This window comes from Periplaneta americana, chromosome 5 (genome assembly GCF_040183065.1).
Source record: "Periplaneta americana isolate PAMFEO1 chromosome 5, P.americana_PAMFEO1_priV1, whole genome shotgun sequence".
Classification (NCBI taxonomy): Eukaryota; Metazoa; Arthropoda; class Insecta; order Blattodea; family Blattidae; genus Periplaneta; species Periplaneta americana.
Window position 1 is genome coordinate 57,921,536 of NC_091121.1, and position 18,861 is coordinate 57,940,396.

The window sequence follows — 18,861 nt, forward strand, 5'->3', positions numbered from 1 at the left end:
CGCGATACATTCCTGCTTACCGTGCCTCAATTGAAAGTGTTGAGTACGTACAACGCATCAGGACACATCCTTATGCTGCCAATAAGAGGGACAGGAAACATCAACATCACTCTGGGTAAGAGACGTGCACATGGATCACATAAGGCTAGTCACAAATTAAGCACTGTTTTGTGCCACAGCATATAAATTCATCTAAATAACATTAAAACGTATGACTTCTGTTCAGTACTCGCCGCTGATCAACAGTGACAGCGGAATAAACAGTTAGTGATTCATAAATATACCAGCCATTACTGAGATTATTCTCCAAGGGACGAATAATAACATTTTCTGGGGACCTTTTCATACTGCAAAATTAGTGTAGCATTTGAGGGGCTCATAACCAGAGTGGACCAAATCCACCAGTGATCAGTTTGTGGATTAATACAATCTCGGATGAAGAAAACTTAGATTTATTCATTGCCATAACAAACAAAGTCCATAACTCATTTGTTACTCCAAAGAGGGCAGCATTTCCTATCGAAAGTGAAGGTTGCTAAGCGTGAACCAGGAACTTTAAGACTCAATATCTCAGAACTATTCCAGATGGACTTGGTCCACTCTGGTTATGAACCCCTCATTTAACAATACGAGTCTCAGGAAAAACAATGTTGACTTTGAACTAAATATAAAGAAACAAAAAAAAATACTGAAGTACTAAGGTCCTTCACATCACAGAATATCGATAATTATTATAATAGTTTAAAGAGACACTTCAAAAAGGACAACTTGGGCACTTTTTAAAATTTATGTTTCAATAGGCTATCTCTGATAATAAAAAAAAATTACTAATGGCTGGTATTTCACTTATGTCATTCATCCATATGTGTAGACCAATTTACCGACAGTCGTTGCTCAGGGTGCGCCTTAGGAGGCTGGTCTACGCTACAACCGGGATGAGATGAGATGATTACGGAGATTTGTTGGGATGACACAGGGAAACCAGAGCCCCTGGAGAAAATCTTGTCTTATCTGAACCACGGGCTTGCCCAGCACAAGTTATAAATCGGGGTAAACCGGTGATCAAACCTGCGGACCCCACAGGATCATAACTCCAGCACTCTAGCCACCAGAACACAATGGCTGCTATACCAAAAAACATAGTATTTGAAATGCATTCTGTGTACAGCGATTCCTCCAGAAGTATTGGACAGAGTCTGTTCAATCAGATTTGGAGACAATTCGTCTGGGAATTATGTTAATGCAATAATTCTTTATAACTTACTAAGAAATTAATGGAAGAATTAACACATAATGGCGCATTAATGAAAACCAGAAACATTTTTCATTGTTTTTCTTACCTAAAATCGACTGATACAACACGTTAAATAGAGATATGTACAAAATATTTATCTCAAAAGGTTTGCCTCAGAAATGTTTTATATTAACCATCCATTGTAAATTGACCGGTGTTGATTCCACGAACTATCAGTGTGTGTTATGCTCCTCCACGAATTCTTTTATCCCCTCAGTGCCCACGCTTCGTAATCATCTATGATGTCTTGTATACAATGACAGTGGTGACATCAGGGCTCAGCATTAATGGAACATTGAATGCATAATGGTTACCTTATTACATACTTTCTACAAAAAATGTTCAGACAAGAAAAAAAAATCGTTTTGAGGTATCTACATAAATTCGTTAACCAACCTAGTGGAAACAAACCAAAACCGGTACTCCATATTTCTACAAGAAAATATTGTTCAGACATAGCCTACACGAATTGGGTTCTCCGAAACAAGAACATAACTAAACAATCTTGAATTTGAGATACATAATGTATAATGAAGACAAGACGAAAATATAATTCCTGGATGTCCAAGGAAAACAACAATTCCATCTTTCAATTCGACAGGGCATGACTGTCTGTCAAAACATTTGAACAAAGTTGGAATTTCTCCTTCGCCACTTCGTCCATTGTGCTGTCTTCAGGAAGAAATGAATCAGAATTATCTTCAGTGATGTCCAACCCTTTCCTCTAAACTATGTGTGGGAAATATTGGAGAGCAATAGAGATAATGGCTTTGTTCCCAAGACCTCAGCATTAGTTAACAACATATCAGTTGTGCAAAAAAATTGCGCTATTTTCAGGCAAGTGCAAGAAGTCAAAATTAAAATAAATCCTGTATAATCTCATTCGGAGGGGGGCGACAATTTATTTATTTATTTATTTTTTGCCCTGGAATATGAGGACCCCTAAGTACGGTCTGGCCACTTCTAATCTAAATCAACCGCGACTACTATACATAACTGAAATTAATTTACAACGAAAATATAACATACATAAAACTCTGCTTACTTTTAAAACCCGCAAGTCCAATTTTTCCCTAATCTTGAAATCTGTGCCTCTGCTGATAAAAACTCTTAAATCTACAACTGTTCTTTTTATAAATAACAAATGGACAACAGTTGTTATCTGGGGTCAAGAAACACTAAGTTACTTTGCTCTCCTTTAAATATCCTCAAACGCAGTATTGACGTTTTACTGTGGCAGCAAAGATACGAAAAGCTGATTGTTAGCTCAACAACATTCGTCACTGTCGAACATATTCCTTCCACTAATACTAACATTAGTGCTGTTCCATCTATAATAAGAGATACAGGAAATTCGTAAATTCGAAGATTCTTTCAGTAATTCTGCTATTTTTGGCACTTACAAAAGTCTTTATAAACAAAGAAGCCAATAAAATGTAAAACACGGCTTTCATTTAGTAAATTCTGAAATTGAATTTTAACTTTAATACCGGTAGACATGTCAGGTAATGTCCTCAGTGTAGTGATCATCGACATATTCTTGACAAGAGATAGTCTTTATGCATAAAGAGGATCCCTTAATGGTTTAATATATTAAATTTGCTAATTTATAACGTCTATCATTAAATTCTCATTCTTAAATCATTATACATTAATGATATACATGTATATATAGTATATATATATATATATATATATATATATGTATATGTATATATATATATATATATATAGATATATATATATATGGTTTCTCTCACCCTAAAGTATTCTTTCGTGTGAAATTATCCCAATACAATACAAATTTCAAATTTCAAATGGCAAAGAGAAAGGATTCACAAGATGATAGCCACTGGCATGCTGGTAGCATGATATTAAAACTATTTTCAATCGAACTAGATGTTCCGATATGTTAGTCCTTCATTTGAGAGCTTATGATTTAATAACATTAACTGTACTGGCACAACGGCTTTTAGTGACAAACAGAATTTTTTAATTCTCTAAAGAAGTTTATATTTAAAAAAGATTTATACCTAAGTAAGTACTTCTTTTTCTCCAACAGTCCACACAAAATGTATGGTACGATACAATTTCACGACCGAGAAGACTAATGGAGTAGACCATGGACTGATGACTTCAGCGACAGTCCACCTGGACCCAAAGAGGATGTACATCTACCTCGACAACCTCTTCAACGGCGACAAACTTCTCGGTAAGACAAACTTTCCTTGACTGCAGTTTCCGTGATACCAATTATGCATTTTGGAGTCGGGGGTAACAATTACACACACATCATCCAGAGTCAATAGAAGTAGGGAGTTTGATATTACAGACGTAGTAGTGTAATGCAAAACATGCTCTGTTCTTCTTTCACCACTGGTAAAGGACCGGTGGAGGACGTAGCATTTCTAGAAGTTTACAAATCTCGTATTCACCTAACATTGAAGCCAGGACATTCCAGTCCTTACTAAATATCCTCGGCTGTTGCTGCTCTTCCTAGCATGGCTCACAACTCACTTTCTGTACTTCTCGTCCAGCACTACTACACCTGATTGTGCATCCTTCATTCAGCCATGTATCAGCGTATATTTTATAAATCAGATTTCGTTTCACATATTTTTGTATCTTTTACTATGACGTCTACTTTCTTTCCTCATATTTCTCTCAAAATTTACTTTCCCAACAACAAACTGATACATACGAAAAAGTACTGTGATGCTGTAAAACATACGTTTTCATGAAAATGCAGTACACATTTTTCATTACCTGTTATCAAGAAAGTGGTTTTTGGAGTACTCCTCCATCTCTCCATTCATCCGTGTGCAGTGACTCCTACTGAAGTATAGGCACGATTTTGTACATTCTTGAACAAATTCAATAGGGAATTAAATATAGCAATTTTTGCGCAAAAGTCAACTTTTGCTGAAAAATAAAGCATCATAGGAATATACTCTAAACAAGGCCGGCGTGGTTCACTTCAAGACTTCGCATCCTTCATAAGAACACGTATAAAATTGAAGAGTATTCATTTCTGTACAGATGTTCATTCATATTTTAATGAAAATAATACAAAACGGACATAATCACAAACTCAGGTCTATCCTTATCCATAATGAGATTTTATTTTCCTCTGAATAATAATTTTTTTTCGAACTGAGCTTCGAAACGAAAATTTCAAACAAAAATATCAGAGCTCACGTGCACCTACACGAATCGATCTGTAAAATATTACGACTTGCAGGTATCTATCAGTCTGTAAAATATCAGGTCTCACAGGTACCTACCCAAATATATGTCAAGTATTAGTCCTCACATGTACATTCACAAATCAGTCTAAAAATATTGGAACTCATAGGAACCTATACGAATAAATCTGTAAATTATTAGGACCCACACATATCTACATGAATCATTAGGGCTTACACACTATATCGCAACATGTCTTAAGTTCAATGGCTATACTACTTATGAAGAAGTTCATGGAATAGCAGATACTTGAAATCATCGGCATATTGATATTATAACATTTAAACCTGGAGAGACAAAAGGTTATATTCTGGATTCGACCATCAGATTCGAGATGCATCAGAATCAACTTGAGGAGGTTAATCTAGAGAAAAGGAGAATTTATGAACCCACTATCTCTTATTAGGAAACATCATATAAACTCAAGGACATAGAAGTCATCGAATTAATGGTGGGCGCTAGAAGGACAATAACAAAACAATTTGTGTCATTCTGTCATAAATTTGGAGTCCCGACAACAACAATTAAGGAAATTTCTATATAGCTTTGAAGGCTTCTCTGCAGATTTTACGGCGACATTTGTACTTCAATTCAAATTACAGTTGAATTTTCTCAGTCTATTTTTGTCTGTATTTTTATAAATTTTCATTACGTAAAATATTATCTACTGCAAATTTTAGTTTCTTGTAAACAAATTTCTTGTAAGACATTTTTAATGTCATTTTAAATGTTACTGTTTAACATTCTTCTTCTTTGGCAACCTCACCAAGTTGAGGAAGATTGGATTATATATATTTATATATAATAAACTTTATATATATATATACTTACATATACACGAATCAATCTGTAAAACATTAGGCCTCACAGGTACCTACACGAATAAATATATAAAGTATTAGGAGTCACACGTACCATCAAGAATCAATCTGTAAAAGATTGGAACTTACAGATATCTACACGGATGAATCTGTAAAGTATTAGGACTCCTGTACCTACACGAATTAATCTGTAATTACGAATCAATCTGTAAAGTATTACGGCTCAACGCTACCTGCACGAATAAATCTGTGCAGTTTTAGGCTCATAGGTACAAACACGAATTAATGTGTGAAATCTTATGTCTTGCAGATATCTACACAAATCAATTATTAAATATTAGCCCAAGCAGAAAATACATATTTGAAGCTGTAAAGTATTAGAATTGACAAATGTTTACAGAATCAATCTGTAAAATATTAGGACTCAAACGTACCAACACGAGTCAATACGTACAATATTAAGACTAGCAGCTACATACACATATCAATCTAAAATGTATAAGGATTGATAAGTACCTACACAAATCAATCTATAAAATATTAAGGCTAGCAAGTGCTTACACTAATCAAATTATAATATATATTATTGAGATGATTCCTGGTGTTATTTGGAACAAAAAATGTAAAACCAGTAATGGGGTGACATTCATAATTAGTTACGGCAACTTGAAAAAAAAAGCAGAAAAAACTATTTATTTGAGGATATCACTAACAGAAATAGAAATCATAGCTAGAATACAAACAAGTGTTTCACTTTGTACTAGTCTCTTGCATGGATTTAAAGCAAATGTTCAAAATTTCCTCCCTGCATCTGAAGGCAAAGATTCGCACTGGTGTGCACCTCGCGTGTAGCATTTCGTAACTTCACATGTAAACGGCGACTATAGTATCAACAACGTGATTGTTGTTATGGGAACGTACCACTCGCTTCGCTTATCTACTGCTTACTGTTTTATCATTACAGTCCTCCCCCACACATCGTTAGTCCTGCGCAAACATGTCTAGCGCTGCATACACCATGGCGTGTTTCGAAAATCTGTTGTAACTCCTTAATTATGAATGTCACTCCATTACTGTATTTACATTTTTTGTTCCAAATAACACCAGGAATCACCTCCATAAACCAGGGGAAAACCTCGTGATACACTCTGTATACACAAATTCGCAGTACCTATACAAATCAATCTCTAAAATATTACGGATAGCAAGTGAGAATCAATCTGAAATATATCTTATATATTACACTTTGCAGGCACCTTATTCGAATAAATATGTAAAATATTAGAGCTAGCAACTAGTAACACGAAGTAATCTCTAATATATACATATATTAAACTGCGCAGTTACCTACGAGGGTTGTTTGAAAAGTTCACATCCCGCAGTAGAAATTAAACTAGGATTATTCTGAAACATCATTCATTTCTCAATACAATCGCCCTTGAGATGCATACAATTGGTCCACCGGTGCTACAATGCTTCTATACCCTACTTGTAAACACATTCCTCGAGGTCTGTAAAGGAAAAACTTCGTTCTGCTGCAATGACCTCTACATTTGACGAACATTTCTTCTCAGCCAAGTGAGCTTTGAGCTTTGGAAAAAGAAAGAAATCTGATGGTACGAGATGGAGTAGCGGGGTGCGGAAACAATTTGAACATTAGTTCATACAGTTTAGCAACTGCGATTGCAGACATGTAAGCGTGTGAATTGTCGTAATGAGACAACACTTTCTTCTTGGCCATACTTTTCAGTTGCTGCAGGAGATTTGAATACTATTCTCTGGATATTGGTCTTCCCTTTGCTAGACAGTCAATCATAATTAACCCCTTATAATCCCAAAACAACGACTCCATGACTGTTCTAAATAATTGAAATGCTTTGAATTGAATTACAATTAAATTTACTTTTTTGGGGGTAGAGAATCACTGTGCATCCATTGTTTTGACTTCTGTTTCCTCTCTAGTACGTTGTAGTGGATCCAGTTTTCATCAGTGGTCAGAAACCGAGTAAAGAAATTAGGTGTATTTTTCTCGAATCAAGTCATAGAATCCCTCGAAATTTGACATCGGACGTCCTTTTGTTTCGGTGTTAACAAAGGTAGAAAAAACCTTAGAGAGAGAAAGCTTCGACATGTCCAAGACATTGACTAAGGCCGGGTGGACACAGAATCAGACGCGGCGCGACGCGACGCAACATTTTGTCTCATGGTACTTGTCTCTCATTGATTTCTTATGATGTGGTGCACACAGAATCAGACGCGGCGCGACGGTCGCGAGCAGAGACGAGGAGACACGGAGAAACAACATCGAATGACTGCTTGAAGTTCGTCGCGAGGAGACTGCTGATAGCTGCAGTGTACTGAGCATGCATTAGTAGTGGCTACTATGATTCCACCACAGTCTACTATATACAGTCACAAAGCTCAACATGTAGTAAAAAATGCAAACATGGGTAGTTGCCTACCACTAGGATCGCTACTATCGCCTCATCATCGCAGATCTCTCTCCTAGTAAACGACAAAATATGTTACACTTTCGTTGTGTTCTTTTGGAAAAATTAACACCTTCCTTCCATTATTGAAATATTAAATGCATAAAGTTAATTTATTATTTTAATGAAGTATATTAAATTCCACCATAAACTCGAAGATACCTGCAAGAAATAGGTTAATATTATTTTGGTTTGTGCAAAACGAACTGAAATTTACTATAATCGCTTCACTCATTCAAGATTATAGCGATAATTAACTATGAAACCAATAAATATTAATCTGTATTTCCCTTTACAACAATAATAATGGAAATATGAATTAATGGAGTAACTTACATGTACCGGTACTTGTAGTGTAGGCTTACGTAGTTAACAAAGTGCGATGAGGTTAAGCAATAATAATCACACCAGAATTGGAAATAAAACGTGATCAATAAATTTTATTGTAACAGACTTTTTCTACGTCTCTAGTAAAGTAACAAATAAAAATAACAACAAAATTAACAGCTATAATTAAAAACATATCCTTTGAAAAAAAAAAGTAGGCCTAAGCAATAATAATCCCACCAGAATTGAAAATAAAACGTGATCAATAAATTTCATTAAAACAAACTTAATTTTTCTACGTCTCTAGTAAAATATTATTATTCCAATTATTGTATTTTAGCCATTAACATTTTCTTTACAACCAATAACGAACATTTCACAAGCATAAATGTGAAATACGCAACGAGCTAGCACTCGATGGAAATACGACACAGTCCAAAGTCGACCGTGGACAGTCTATTGTTTCTAGTTGCTAACCGCTTGGAGCGCTTTATCACGAGATTTGCAAAAAATCACCTCAAGCTTCGCGACTGTATATAGTAGACTGTGATTCCACCACTGCCTGCTGGATCGCTCTTACAGCCATAAGATGCGATCCAGCAGGCAATGAATTGCACGCTTTCATTATCCACGAATATTATTGTTGTGTAGTACACAATATTCAGAATGGAGCTCGATGCGGATAAATTAATGGTTTCAGTAGAGGAAAGATCTTTTGTACAATCTTTGAAACGTATCACAACAATAATGTGGTTCCTAAAAATATGTGAGAGATTGCAAATGAAATGAAAGCACCACGTCAATAATATTTAATAATAACAATTTGTAGTAAGCCTGATTCTCTGCCCTATACTAACACTCACTATTGCTTTAATATATTATTTTTCTTTATTGTGAGTCGTGAAATAGTCCTAAACATACATTAGTAGTACATGCTGTACATTAGTAGAATTTAATTTTAAGACTCTTTCAATCGTATAGACTTTTAGGAGTATTAGGCGTCCTTAGGAAACAATAACGAAATACAATAGAATTTCTCATATAGACAGTCCTCTTTCATTGACGCCATTTTATAGCCAAGGCATGGATAAATATATAATAGGATGCGAAACTCACTGAGTTTCCCGTAACACATACTAGAGGCGCTGTTGTAGAATTGATCGTGCTGCCATCTATATGCGGTTAGAGGCGTTATTACATTTAGCAGCGCACCAAGTAGCGAAAAGAGTAACTACTCCGTGCATCCAGCAGCGCACCCAAGTAGCGAAAATAATAACTAATTACTCCGCGTATCTAGCAGCGCGCCTGGCGGCGAAAAGTTGAACTATATGCAGTAAATATTCCTCCTCCCCCCCCCGCCCCAAACCCTCAATTTAAAGTAAAACTTTAAAATTTTTATTCCTCACATCATCTTTCACTGAAAATTGTTATTGGAGCCAATAGTTGGAAGAGACGGTCTATTTTACACTACCTTATAATGTAACTAATTAAAATACAGCCAAACAGGGACAGAAAATAAAAGAAAACAAGGTTAGATAATTGGGATTTTATTCTTTAGGTAATAGTGTATAGTGCACTTTAAGTCTGCAAAAACTAGTTACATAATTGAAATTACTATATTATTGTATACTATTTTACAATACATTCAACAACACAATTTTGACAAGGTCCATCATATCACTGTTTAACATACACTACATGTGCAGTAGGGTTACCAGATTGTAACAATTTAAAAGCAGGTCATTTTAAATGAAAAAGAATTTTCCATATAAAAGCAGGGCATAATAGACTAACTTGATACTTGACGTGACGTCTTTTTACATTCTGTGATATAATTAGGTAATTTGTTTGTATTTGTACAATAAAACTGATACAAAACTATTATCATGAATAGAATTGAAGTATACGGATTCTAAATTAGCTTTTACCTTATTTAATTTTCGGATTGTTAATACTTCTCTGGTGACTCGACTTGTTTGAGCAAGGATTTTACACACATAATTCCTCTAATGGACCCCAACTCAATAGTTACTCTCTTTTGTCCATTGGGAATTGGCAAGAAAGAAAAGCAGGACAATTTCTGATTTTTACGAACCCTGGCAGGATGCAGTCCATGTCAAGCGAAATCCAGAACATCTGGTAATCCTATACACACAGATACACTTACATATTTAGTGTGCAGTACATTGGTAAAGTCTATACAACAAATTGAATAATTGAAATTGTGGGGCCCAGTCGGATAAGAGAAAAAGCCACATCTATATATTTATATTTTGGAATGCTCTGCCATCTGTGCTCGTTTACAGATGTAAATGATACCATTTGAATAATGTGTTGTCATATAGTTTAGTCAGAACATATTTCTTCACATTCCAATGAGATATCCTACGTATCGATATTTATGGTTTGTCCCCTTGTCTGCCTGGACCCATCAACTATTGGTTAGTCAACTGTCCAAAAACAGGTTTGGACCCTACAAGTAACACTCATGGGACAATCAGAGCAGGAGGTAATGAGTAAGAGTGGCCAATTCCTTTCTCCCCTCCGTTGCATACATCGCTGACTAGATACATATTACATTAATCGGATTTCAGATACTACAAAAAAATGTTTGATAATTGAAACTGTCATATTACTATCTACTATTTTGCAACACATTTTAGAACACTTTTCTAGGATCACATCTAAGGTTCTTAGACATTGTTGTTTGGCATACACATAACGGTAACGTATACCAAAATGTTGTATGTACTGAGGGTCAGAGTGAAATACATGAGCTGCATCACTTACTTGCATTATGTTGGGCAAAAAAGTTTACTAGGTGAACTGCAGGTATGTTAACCCCCAACTTCCAAAGTCAAATATCTCTCTTACATACACACACATGTACCACATACTGTAACTTTGCTCCCTACAATTACACAATATATTTAACATTTGCTAAAAACATTTTTTTCTGGGGCAAAAAAAAATAAATAAATAAAAATAAAAAAAAAATAATAAAAAAAAGCTATGAACTTTCCACCAATATGATATTATACCTTTTTGTTACACACAATATGAGCTATTTACACTACTTTAAAGACACTGCAATTTTTTCTCCAGTCTCTTCACCTTTGCTTTCAGAGCTGCCATTTTTAGTTTGTTGCTCCTGGGTGAAGATGAGAAGTGATGACTCGAGAAAAGTTTTCGTTTTGCAACACCAGGACCTAAAGATTACGAAATTAACTTCAGATTAATCTAATTGCTGGGAACTATTTTAAATAAAAAATGAAACGTGACAACACACCTAGCCTTGTTAAGTTAATGTAGGCCTAACAAAAGGCATGCAAGCTATGGATAGGCTATATAACATACTACAAAATTGACAATACATCAAAATGTGATCAATATTTACCAAGTTTGGAAGGAGGTGTAGCTGAAGCTGAAGGAAACTGTTCCATCTTGGATGTATTCATGTCAGTATCTAAGGAAATAAATGATTAATTAAATTGAAGCAAGAATTGAACAGACTTTGTGCTCCATTCATTTCAAACTGCTCTTAACTGTACAAATTATAACTCATATAAATGTTAAGTAATAGTAACAATCCAAAAGTTTAATGCTGCAACAAATTTGATTGTGTTAATCTGAATTGTTCGTTGTAATGTAATATAAAATATTTTTTTGCTAATAGGCTGGGCCATAGAGGACAACTGACACTAACAGAAAGGGATAATCAGCAGAGGTGTTGGGATATTAAAGAGAAGTCAGTAAGAGGGAATGATAGTGTACTTCGTGTGCCAGGGAGACTTGTCAGGATATCAGTTGCAATATCGATCGTCTGGTTCAAAAGTGCGACAACTCAAAAAAACAAGTTTTGAGATATCTTCAGTTGAAAGTTTCAAATAAATCCCCTAAAAAGGGACAGATTTGTGATTCATAACCACGACAATTAGAACTGAGTCAGTATTCAGGACGAGTATATCACGATCTTCCAGTTCATTATTAATAGATTTCGAAATGTAGTAATAATGAATTAATAAAGTCCATAGTTATAATTACTTCTAAAGCAGTTTATTTCGTTTTTATTCTCTTTGGTTGTAAATATGACTTATCTCAATATTGAATCGGAAAGAGCTCCGAAAGGGGCTTTCAGTAGTATAAATAACTAAAAAATGGCAATTTTTGAGTTGTCGCACTTTTGAACTGGACGATCGATATATAACAAGATAAACACCCTGCCCTGTAGTTAAGAGGATTTGTTATTATTCGCTACTGTAAAAGAATGAAGTATGAAAACTGCAGACATATGGCAGGGGGCAATTAACTTAAATGATTACTAGCATGTTACCAGGCTCACAAGACAGTATCACTTACCTTCAGCTGTGGGAACCACATTGAATAGGAGCGATGGTTGCTGATAGCCCCTCAGCTGTTCACCAATCATACTGTTCCCTGTAATAATCACAAAAAAAACGAAACATAATTAATTATGTATTTTGAAACATGTAATGTAAGAACAGCTGATGAGAAACTAAGGCATTCCTTGAAATCCATAAACTTGACTAAGTGGAATAATTACCTTGTTGGCATGCATCTTTATTCATCCCGGCATATGCCGTCGAAGCAGTAATCTTTGAAGCTGGAGTACTCATAGGAGCAGGAATTGTTTGAGGCATAGCTGCCAAGCCTGCAGCCTACTCAGTTGCAGCTTGTAAACCTATGAGACTACGCGTACCTGAAAATAAAGAAAAGAGTAATCAAATCGGAAATTTTAAACATGAATGACATAAAAACATTGCTAGTGTACTAACTACCTTCAGCAGCTGCAGAATCAATCTTCGCCCTCCTACCATACGTCCGCAAAGTCTTGTGATGCCTGAAAGTTGGGGTAGACCCCGGTGATAAGGTCGCTCGAGGCATAACTGGGCTAGATGGTGGGCTCCGGATTTTAGGGTTTGATGGCACCACTAATCCATTAGCATGAACAGTGGGCACTGCAGTTTGCTTAAGTATCACTTTTTGTGAAGAGCTATAATAGTCAGACTCAATGAAGTGGTCCATGCAGATTCTCAACCTGTGTGTGTGGCATGTGCGGCAACTAGATACCGGTCCTCTAGCCCACAAAATCGGAGCCACTTCCAACACCTAAAGCAATGGATTACAATTACTAATGAGATAAAGTAGAAGAAATATTGAATAGAAATCATACAAAAATTGGGGAAAAAAATAATAAGTTATCTGCTGCATTTGTGTTATTTTAAGAGATGTCTAATGCGCATCACTAGGTGGTGAGTGACCATAGGAAAACTGGTAGCAGCAACAGATATTGGGTAAAACTAAATTAAATATTAGGCCTAAGCTTATTATTATTACTATTATTATTATTATTATTATTATTATTATTATTATTATTATTATTATTATTACTACACATGATTGAGAATTTCTCCAGAATGGCTAACTACATCAAAGAAGGCATAATTTTATTTTCCATAACTGTGAGATGTTTATACTAAAAACCACGTGGTTTTATTTTGCAGCCATGTGGCCTAATGCTACAATTCAGGTTTACGAGGTTTCATTTTCAGCCTTCTTGCTCTTTTTCGTCAATATTTCACATTTCGTTACAGTTTGACTGAATTTCGGAACCATCTAAATTTATACTCCTACTATAATCCTAAATAAACTAGCAGAAAGCAATGCACAGCTCGTCTAACCTACTTCACCAAAAAGTACATTGTTTTCAAGTGTAAGGTTTAGGCTACACAGGACACAATAATAATACTAAAGCTTACCTCATAGGTTCCTGAGGAAAATAGAAAAAATGCTTCCCTCCCACAGTATTAACAGTCTTGCATCCAGGCGCTGAGCATCTTCCTCGAATCTTTTGCATTTTTCTGGAATCCATCTTGCCTTCATAACGCTGTTGGCTGGTCATCGGCCAACGTTCTGACTACTTCGTATCGGAGAGTGGAGAACGCTGGTCCTCACGTAGTTCTATGATTTACCACCTACGACGTCGGGCGCTGATCACCTTATTTCAGAATACCGCTTCTAGATCGTGCTGTCCGCAGTTTCGCATCCTATTATATATTTATCCATGGCCAAGGCCTGTTTTCCAAACCTACACAGCCAGCAAATCAGTTGTCCAGAGCAGACAGATTTAAGCTGCCGCGAGGCGTTGTAAAGCAAAGTCGCGAATGATTCATTGTGCACCCGGCATAAGGTGTGTCACACCCGCTCAGTTGAGATACGCATAACCTCACTAATTTACCGCACTTTCAGTCAACGGTCATTCAACTTGATATCGTGAATTTTTTCTACGATTTCTTCACTTGCTGCTGTTACATGTCATCCAATGTGAGAGACTTCTTCCACACTCTCTCGTCAGTGTTTAAAAAGTGTCGCCCATTATTTCACAGTCGAAAACAATGGAGCGGATTCCCCATTCATATCTTCTTTCATTTCTGTTACATTCATTCCCTTTCTCACGAAGCTCAATAGTTTTCATTTTTATCAATTTGTTCAGCACAGTAATTTCAAAATTAAACTACACAAAATGTAGTGAAAAGAAAACAACTGTTTTTCATGCTTGCAATAAGGCCGCTAAAATTAGCAGCACTGTTGCCACGTTTTCAATGCTATGTATCAAGTCACGGACTTTTCAAACGCACCTCTATACAAATCAATCTGTAAAATATTAGGTCTACAAAGTATTTACATAAATCCATATATATATATATATATATATATATATATATACACACACACACACACACACACACACACACACACACATTAAACTTCGCAGGTACCGATATGACTAGATATGTAAAATATTAGGGCTGGCAAGTGTTTACACAAATCATTATGTAATATATATTACGTTAAGGTGGTACCTATACCAATCAAAATGTAACATAAACGTAACAGTTACCGTTAATGTACACAGAAAATATTACAAATACTTCATTTTTCTACAGAAATTTTACTTTTCCTGACTGAAATCTGCCGAGATTAAATTTATGGAAAGAACACCGGGATACAATTACTCTAACTTCAAACCTAAGAATGCAACTTAGCAAGACTGAAAGTAATTCAGATTTTGGCAAAATTGAAATAGTAACATACAAAACAATCTGGATTGGATATGTAAACCGAACATACAGATCAAGATTACCAAATTAACACTTGAATATTTTCCAAATGTAAGAAGGAATCAGCGCTTACTAGTGAAGAAACTGACGGATGAATAAGGCCAGAAGAAGTCAACAGTGTCCTATGTCCTTGAAAGCGGAATTAGAATTTTACTTTCCTGTAGAAACAAACGCAAAAACACCGTAATATATGTCTGTGTCTGCGTCTGCGTGTGCGTGTGTGTTTGTGTATAATTTAAGCTTCTCTTATGAAAAGGTTGCCAGATTTGACAAAGCGTATAACATATAATTTGGAAATACACCTAAACGGTAAAATGATTTACATTTAAAGTTTTATATCTAGATGAATTGTACCACTGTGCTGTTCATAGTTACTGAGAGTATCAAACATTTCATTCCAGGTATACCTTCTACCACCTTTTTGCTCAGAATCGTCTCCTAGCATTTCATTTTCAAACAGATAAATGAGTTAAGGATTTATTGCTTGCAGGTGACGAAATGAACAAACTTCTGGACGAGAACTGGAAGGAGGTCTTCGCCGACATCACGCCACATATAGCTCCGTCATTCTTAGAAATGTTTAGGGCATTAGCAAATGTTGTTTCTAAACAATTCCCGATTCATATATTAATGCCAGAAACTCTGTCATAACTACTTCAAATCCATTTCCAATGCAATCTCACTCATTAAAGTTGAATAGGGTAAATGGTGTATTTGGGGGAAAAGAGTATGCATGTTAAATTTCTATTTTAATTTTAAAGTAACATTTTAACATCTGTTGAAGTTTCTTTTACCACTACACAGTGGTTAAACTTTCAATATGTCATATAAAATTTCTAATGTGATGATCACTAGTAATATTTCAGGCAATAATATTAAATATTCACTTCCTCCAAATATTTTTAAGTTTTGCGAAAATAAAAATGAAAATAATTCCTTTATTAACCTATATGAGATGCACTGAATATATTGTAAAGTTCACTTTTTTATTTCCTTAAGCACCGGCATTTTTTTTTTGTTTTTTTTTTTTTATATTTTAAGCCACAATAGGGGTCTTATGGTCTTTTATGGTAAGTTTACCGCAATTTGCAATACATTTCCAGTTCCCACACTTAGGTCTACTTTTAACTAATCCTATTTATACGATACATTTACATGCTCTTACTACTAATATGACGTACGTGCGACAAATGAATACAGAGGTTTGATGAAGAAATTTTAATTTCAATTAACAAAATAATAAATTGTAGCAACAGATCATAGGATTGTTACCATAGACCAATATAGCTAATGTCAGCCCATTCTTATGAAAAGGACGTGAGATGTTAATAACTTTTCAATAACATCTTTGAATAAAATAAATTATGTAGTGCTGTAAACTGTAGTAACAACAAACTGAAATCTCTCCGAGTCTGTAATTATTCAGATTCCCTAAAGACCAAGGGAGGTCTTAGTGATAATCAGGGAACGGATTTATATGGACTAAAAATATATGAAATATGTAAATATATATGTAGTTATTTTTACCAAAATATGGAATTAAATATGGATTTTTACCAAAATATGGAATTAAATATGGACTTAAAATTATAAAAAAAATGACTATGTACGTTAAATATTGGTACATTTTAATCAAACTAAACAAAAAATATAATGGACGTACCTTATCTTCCAATGTAGTTTCAACAAAACACAATTTTTATTGTCTGTTACCATAACAATAGGTTACAAACATTTCTTTCAAGTGCTGAAAAGTGAATCTTCTTCTATTGTCTCTGAGGATAGATTTATACTGACTAAAAGAGCGTTCGACGTCACAAGAAGTAACTGGTACATAATTCAATTTCACAATGTCTGCTGGGGATAAGTCCAAGTTAATCTTCACTGTTGATTCACCACTCATCACAGCAACAACCTTTTGTAGTTCTTCATATCCAGGGTTTTTTGAAAGTACAGTGTCCACCTTAGCTCTTACTGCATCTGCAACTTTACCTCTACCACGATTCAGTTGTTCCACAGTACTATTTATAATTTCAAAACTTTCAGATAGTGAAAGGTGCCTATTTTGGAGACTTTTGAGCGTTTTTATGATGCATGAAAATGTATGCTGAATGTGAGCTAAGTCATTCTTCACACTTATGTCACAGGTAACTGTTTTCGCAGTATCAATTGAGACTGCATCTTCAGAGTCCAATGCAAGGAGAACATTGTTAATAGAGTCTATATGTTCGGCATAATATTCAACTGCTTCTAGCCATGTACCCCATCTAGTTAAAATTGGCTTTGGTGGCAATGGAATTTCAGGGTACATTTCTTTCAACACGTTAACTCTACTGGGAGCTTTGAGAAATACTTTTTTCACTGATGAAATCAACAAATCTACTTTAGGGAAATTGTCTCTGACCACTTCTGCCACACGATGAAATGCATGCGCCACACAAGTAAAATGAGTCAATTTAGGATATACAACAGATAATGCTTGTCCAGCTTTGACCATATAAGGGGCAGCATCGCTAATAAAGAATAACACATTATCGTACATAATACCCTTTGGCCACAGGATACCCATAGCTTCGTTGAACAGTTTAACTATAGTTTTGTTATTGCACTTTTCTAGAACATCACAATGTAAAAGAATTCGTTCAGAATATTGTTCACTTAACAAACCGATAACTACATTACCAACAAGTCTACTTTCTTTGTCGGGAGTCTCATCAATGGAAACCCAAATTGAACTATCTTTAATTTCATCTCTTATCTTCTGTATTGTCTCATCGTAGATGGATGGAGCATACGTCTTCCTAAGTGTTGACTCATCCGGGATTGTATGTTGAGTATATTTTTCAAGGAATTCCCTGAAGACCTTATTCTTTAGTTTGTAGAGAGGAATATCAGCAGAGATGAGAGAACGGCACAGGTCGATGTTAAACTCAGATCTTACATTCGATGTTGTTGGTTGTGTTAAAAACAATTGTCTCTGCTTGGAATTTAGTTGTTTGTTGGCCTGATGTTTACTAGTTGTAATGTGTTGTTGCACCAGGAACTTTTGTGTAGATGATACTGCACACTGACACAAATTACAAAATAATATTTTATTGTCAGTTGATAAACCATCTTCTTTAAATTCTGAAATGTAACTTGTTAGTTTTGATTTTAAATTGACTGAATGACGTACTTTTGGCATATTTACCGTCTTTATAGTATGATTTACAAAACTGAACCTATGTGTACTCTGACTGGCATTTAACTGTTGAGCTGCACAACTGAAGTCTGTTAAAAATTTTAAATTAAATTAATGCAGTTTTGTAACTTACTTTCCCATTGTTGATAGGACTGCTAATTTTCAAATAACTCTGATGTTAAAGGGATTACTGAACATGTGTTTAAATCTCTATTGTTGAAATGTATTTTTAAAAGTTAATGGAATTTTGTTTTGTTTTATTGTTAAACCTAATATAATATGGACTGTTTTATATGAAATATGGAAAATATATGGAAATTAACGAAAATATGTACTAAACTCTAAAATATGGAAAAATATG

General features: G+C 35.0%; 1 protein-coding gene across 4 annotated transcripts; it reads right to left on the reverse strand.

The window, feature by feature from the left end:
• Positions 1-11,229: 11,229 nt before the first annotated feature.
• LOC138699669 (uncharacterized) lies at positions 11,230-14,260 on the reverse strand. 4 transcript variants are annotated; one of them, XM_069825713.1, is made up of 6 exons: positions 13,958-14,260; positions 13,013-13,307; positions 12,742-12,897; positions 12,537-12,614; positions 11,575-11,643; positions 11,230-11,386 (listed from the first exon to the last, which is right to left on the reverse strand). In XM_069825713.1, exons 3-6 carry the CDS (start codon positions 12,836-12,838, stop codon positions 11,256-11,258), a joined length of 375 nt encoding a protein of 124 aa, XP_069681814.1. In that variant the 5' UTR covers positions 12,839-12,897; positions 13,013-13,307; positions 13,958-14,260; the 3' UTR covers positions 11,230-11,255. The 4 variants fall into 4 exon arrangements, with proteins under 4 accessions (XP_069681814.1, XP_069681812.1, XP_069681813.1 ...); XM_069825711.1 differs by having other exon boundaries at positions 12,977-13,307; XM_069825712.1 differs by having other exon boundaries at positions 12,974-13,307.
• Between the last annotated feature and the right edge of the window lie 4,601 nt (positions 14,261-18,861).

What these genes read in the sequence shown, in the direction of transcription:
- LOC138699669 (XM_069825714.1), bottom strand. Translation starts at nt 12,838, where the DNA reads ATGCCTCAAACAATTCCTGCTCCTATGAGTACTCCAGCTTCAAAGATT. An exon ending in TGTGGTTCCCACAGCTGAAG is followed by an intron (nt 11,644 to 12,536) that starts GTAAGTGATACT and finishes TTATTTCCTTAG; the next exon opens with ATACTGACATGAATACATCC. An exon ending in TACACCTCCTTCCAAACTTG is followed by an intron (nt 11,387 to 11,574) that starts GTAAATATTGAT and finishes CGTAATCTTTAG; the next exon opens with GTCCTGGTGTTGCAAAACGA.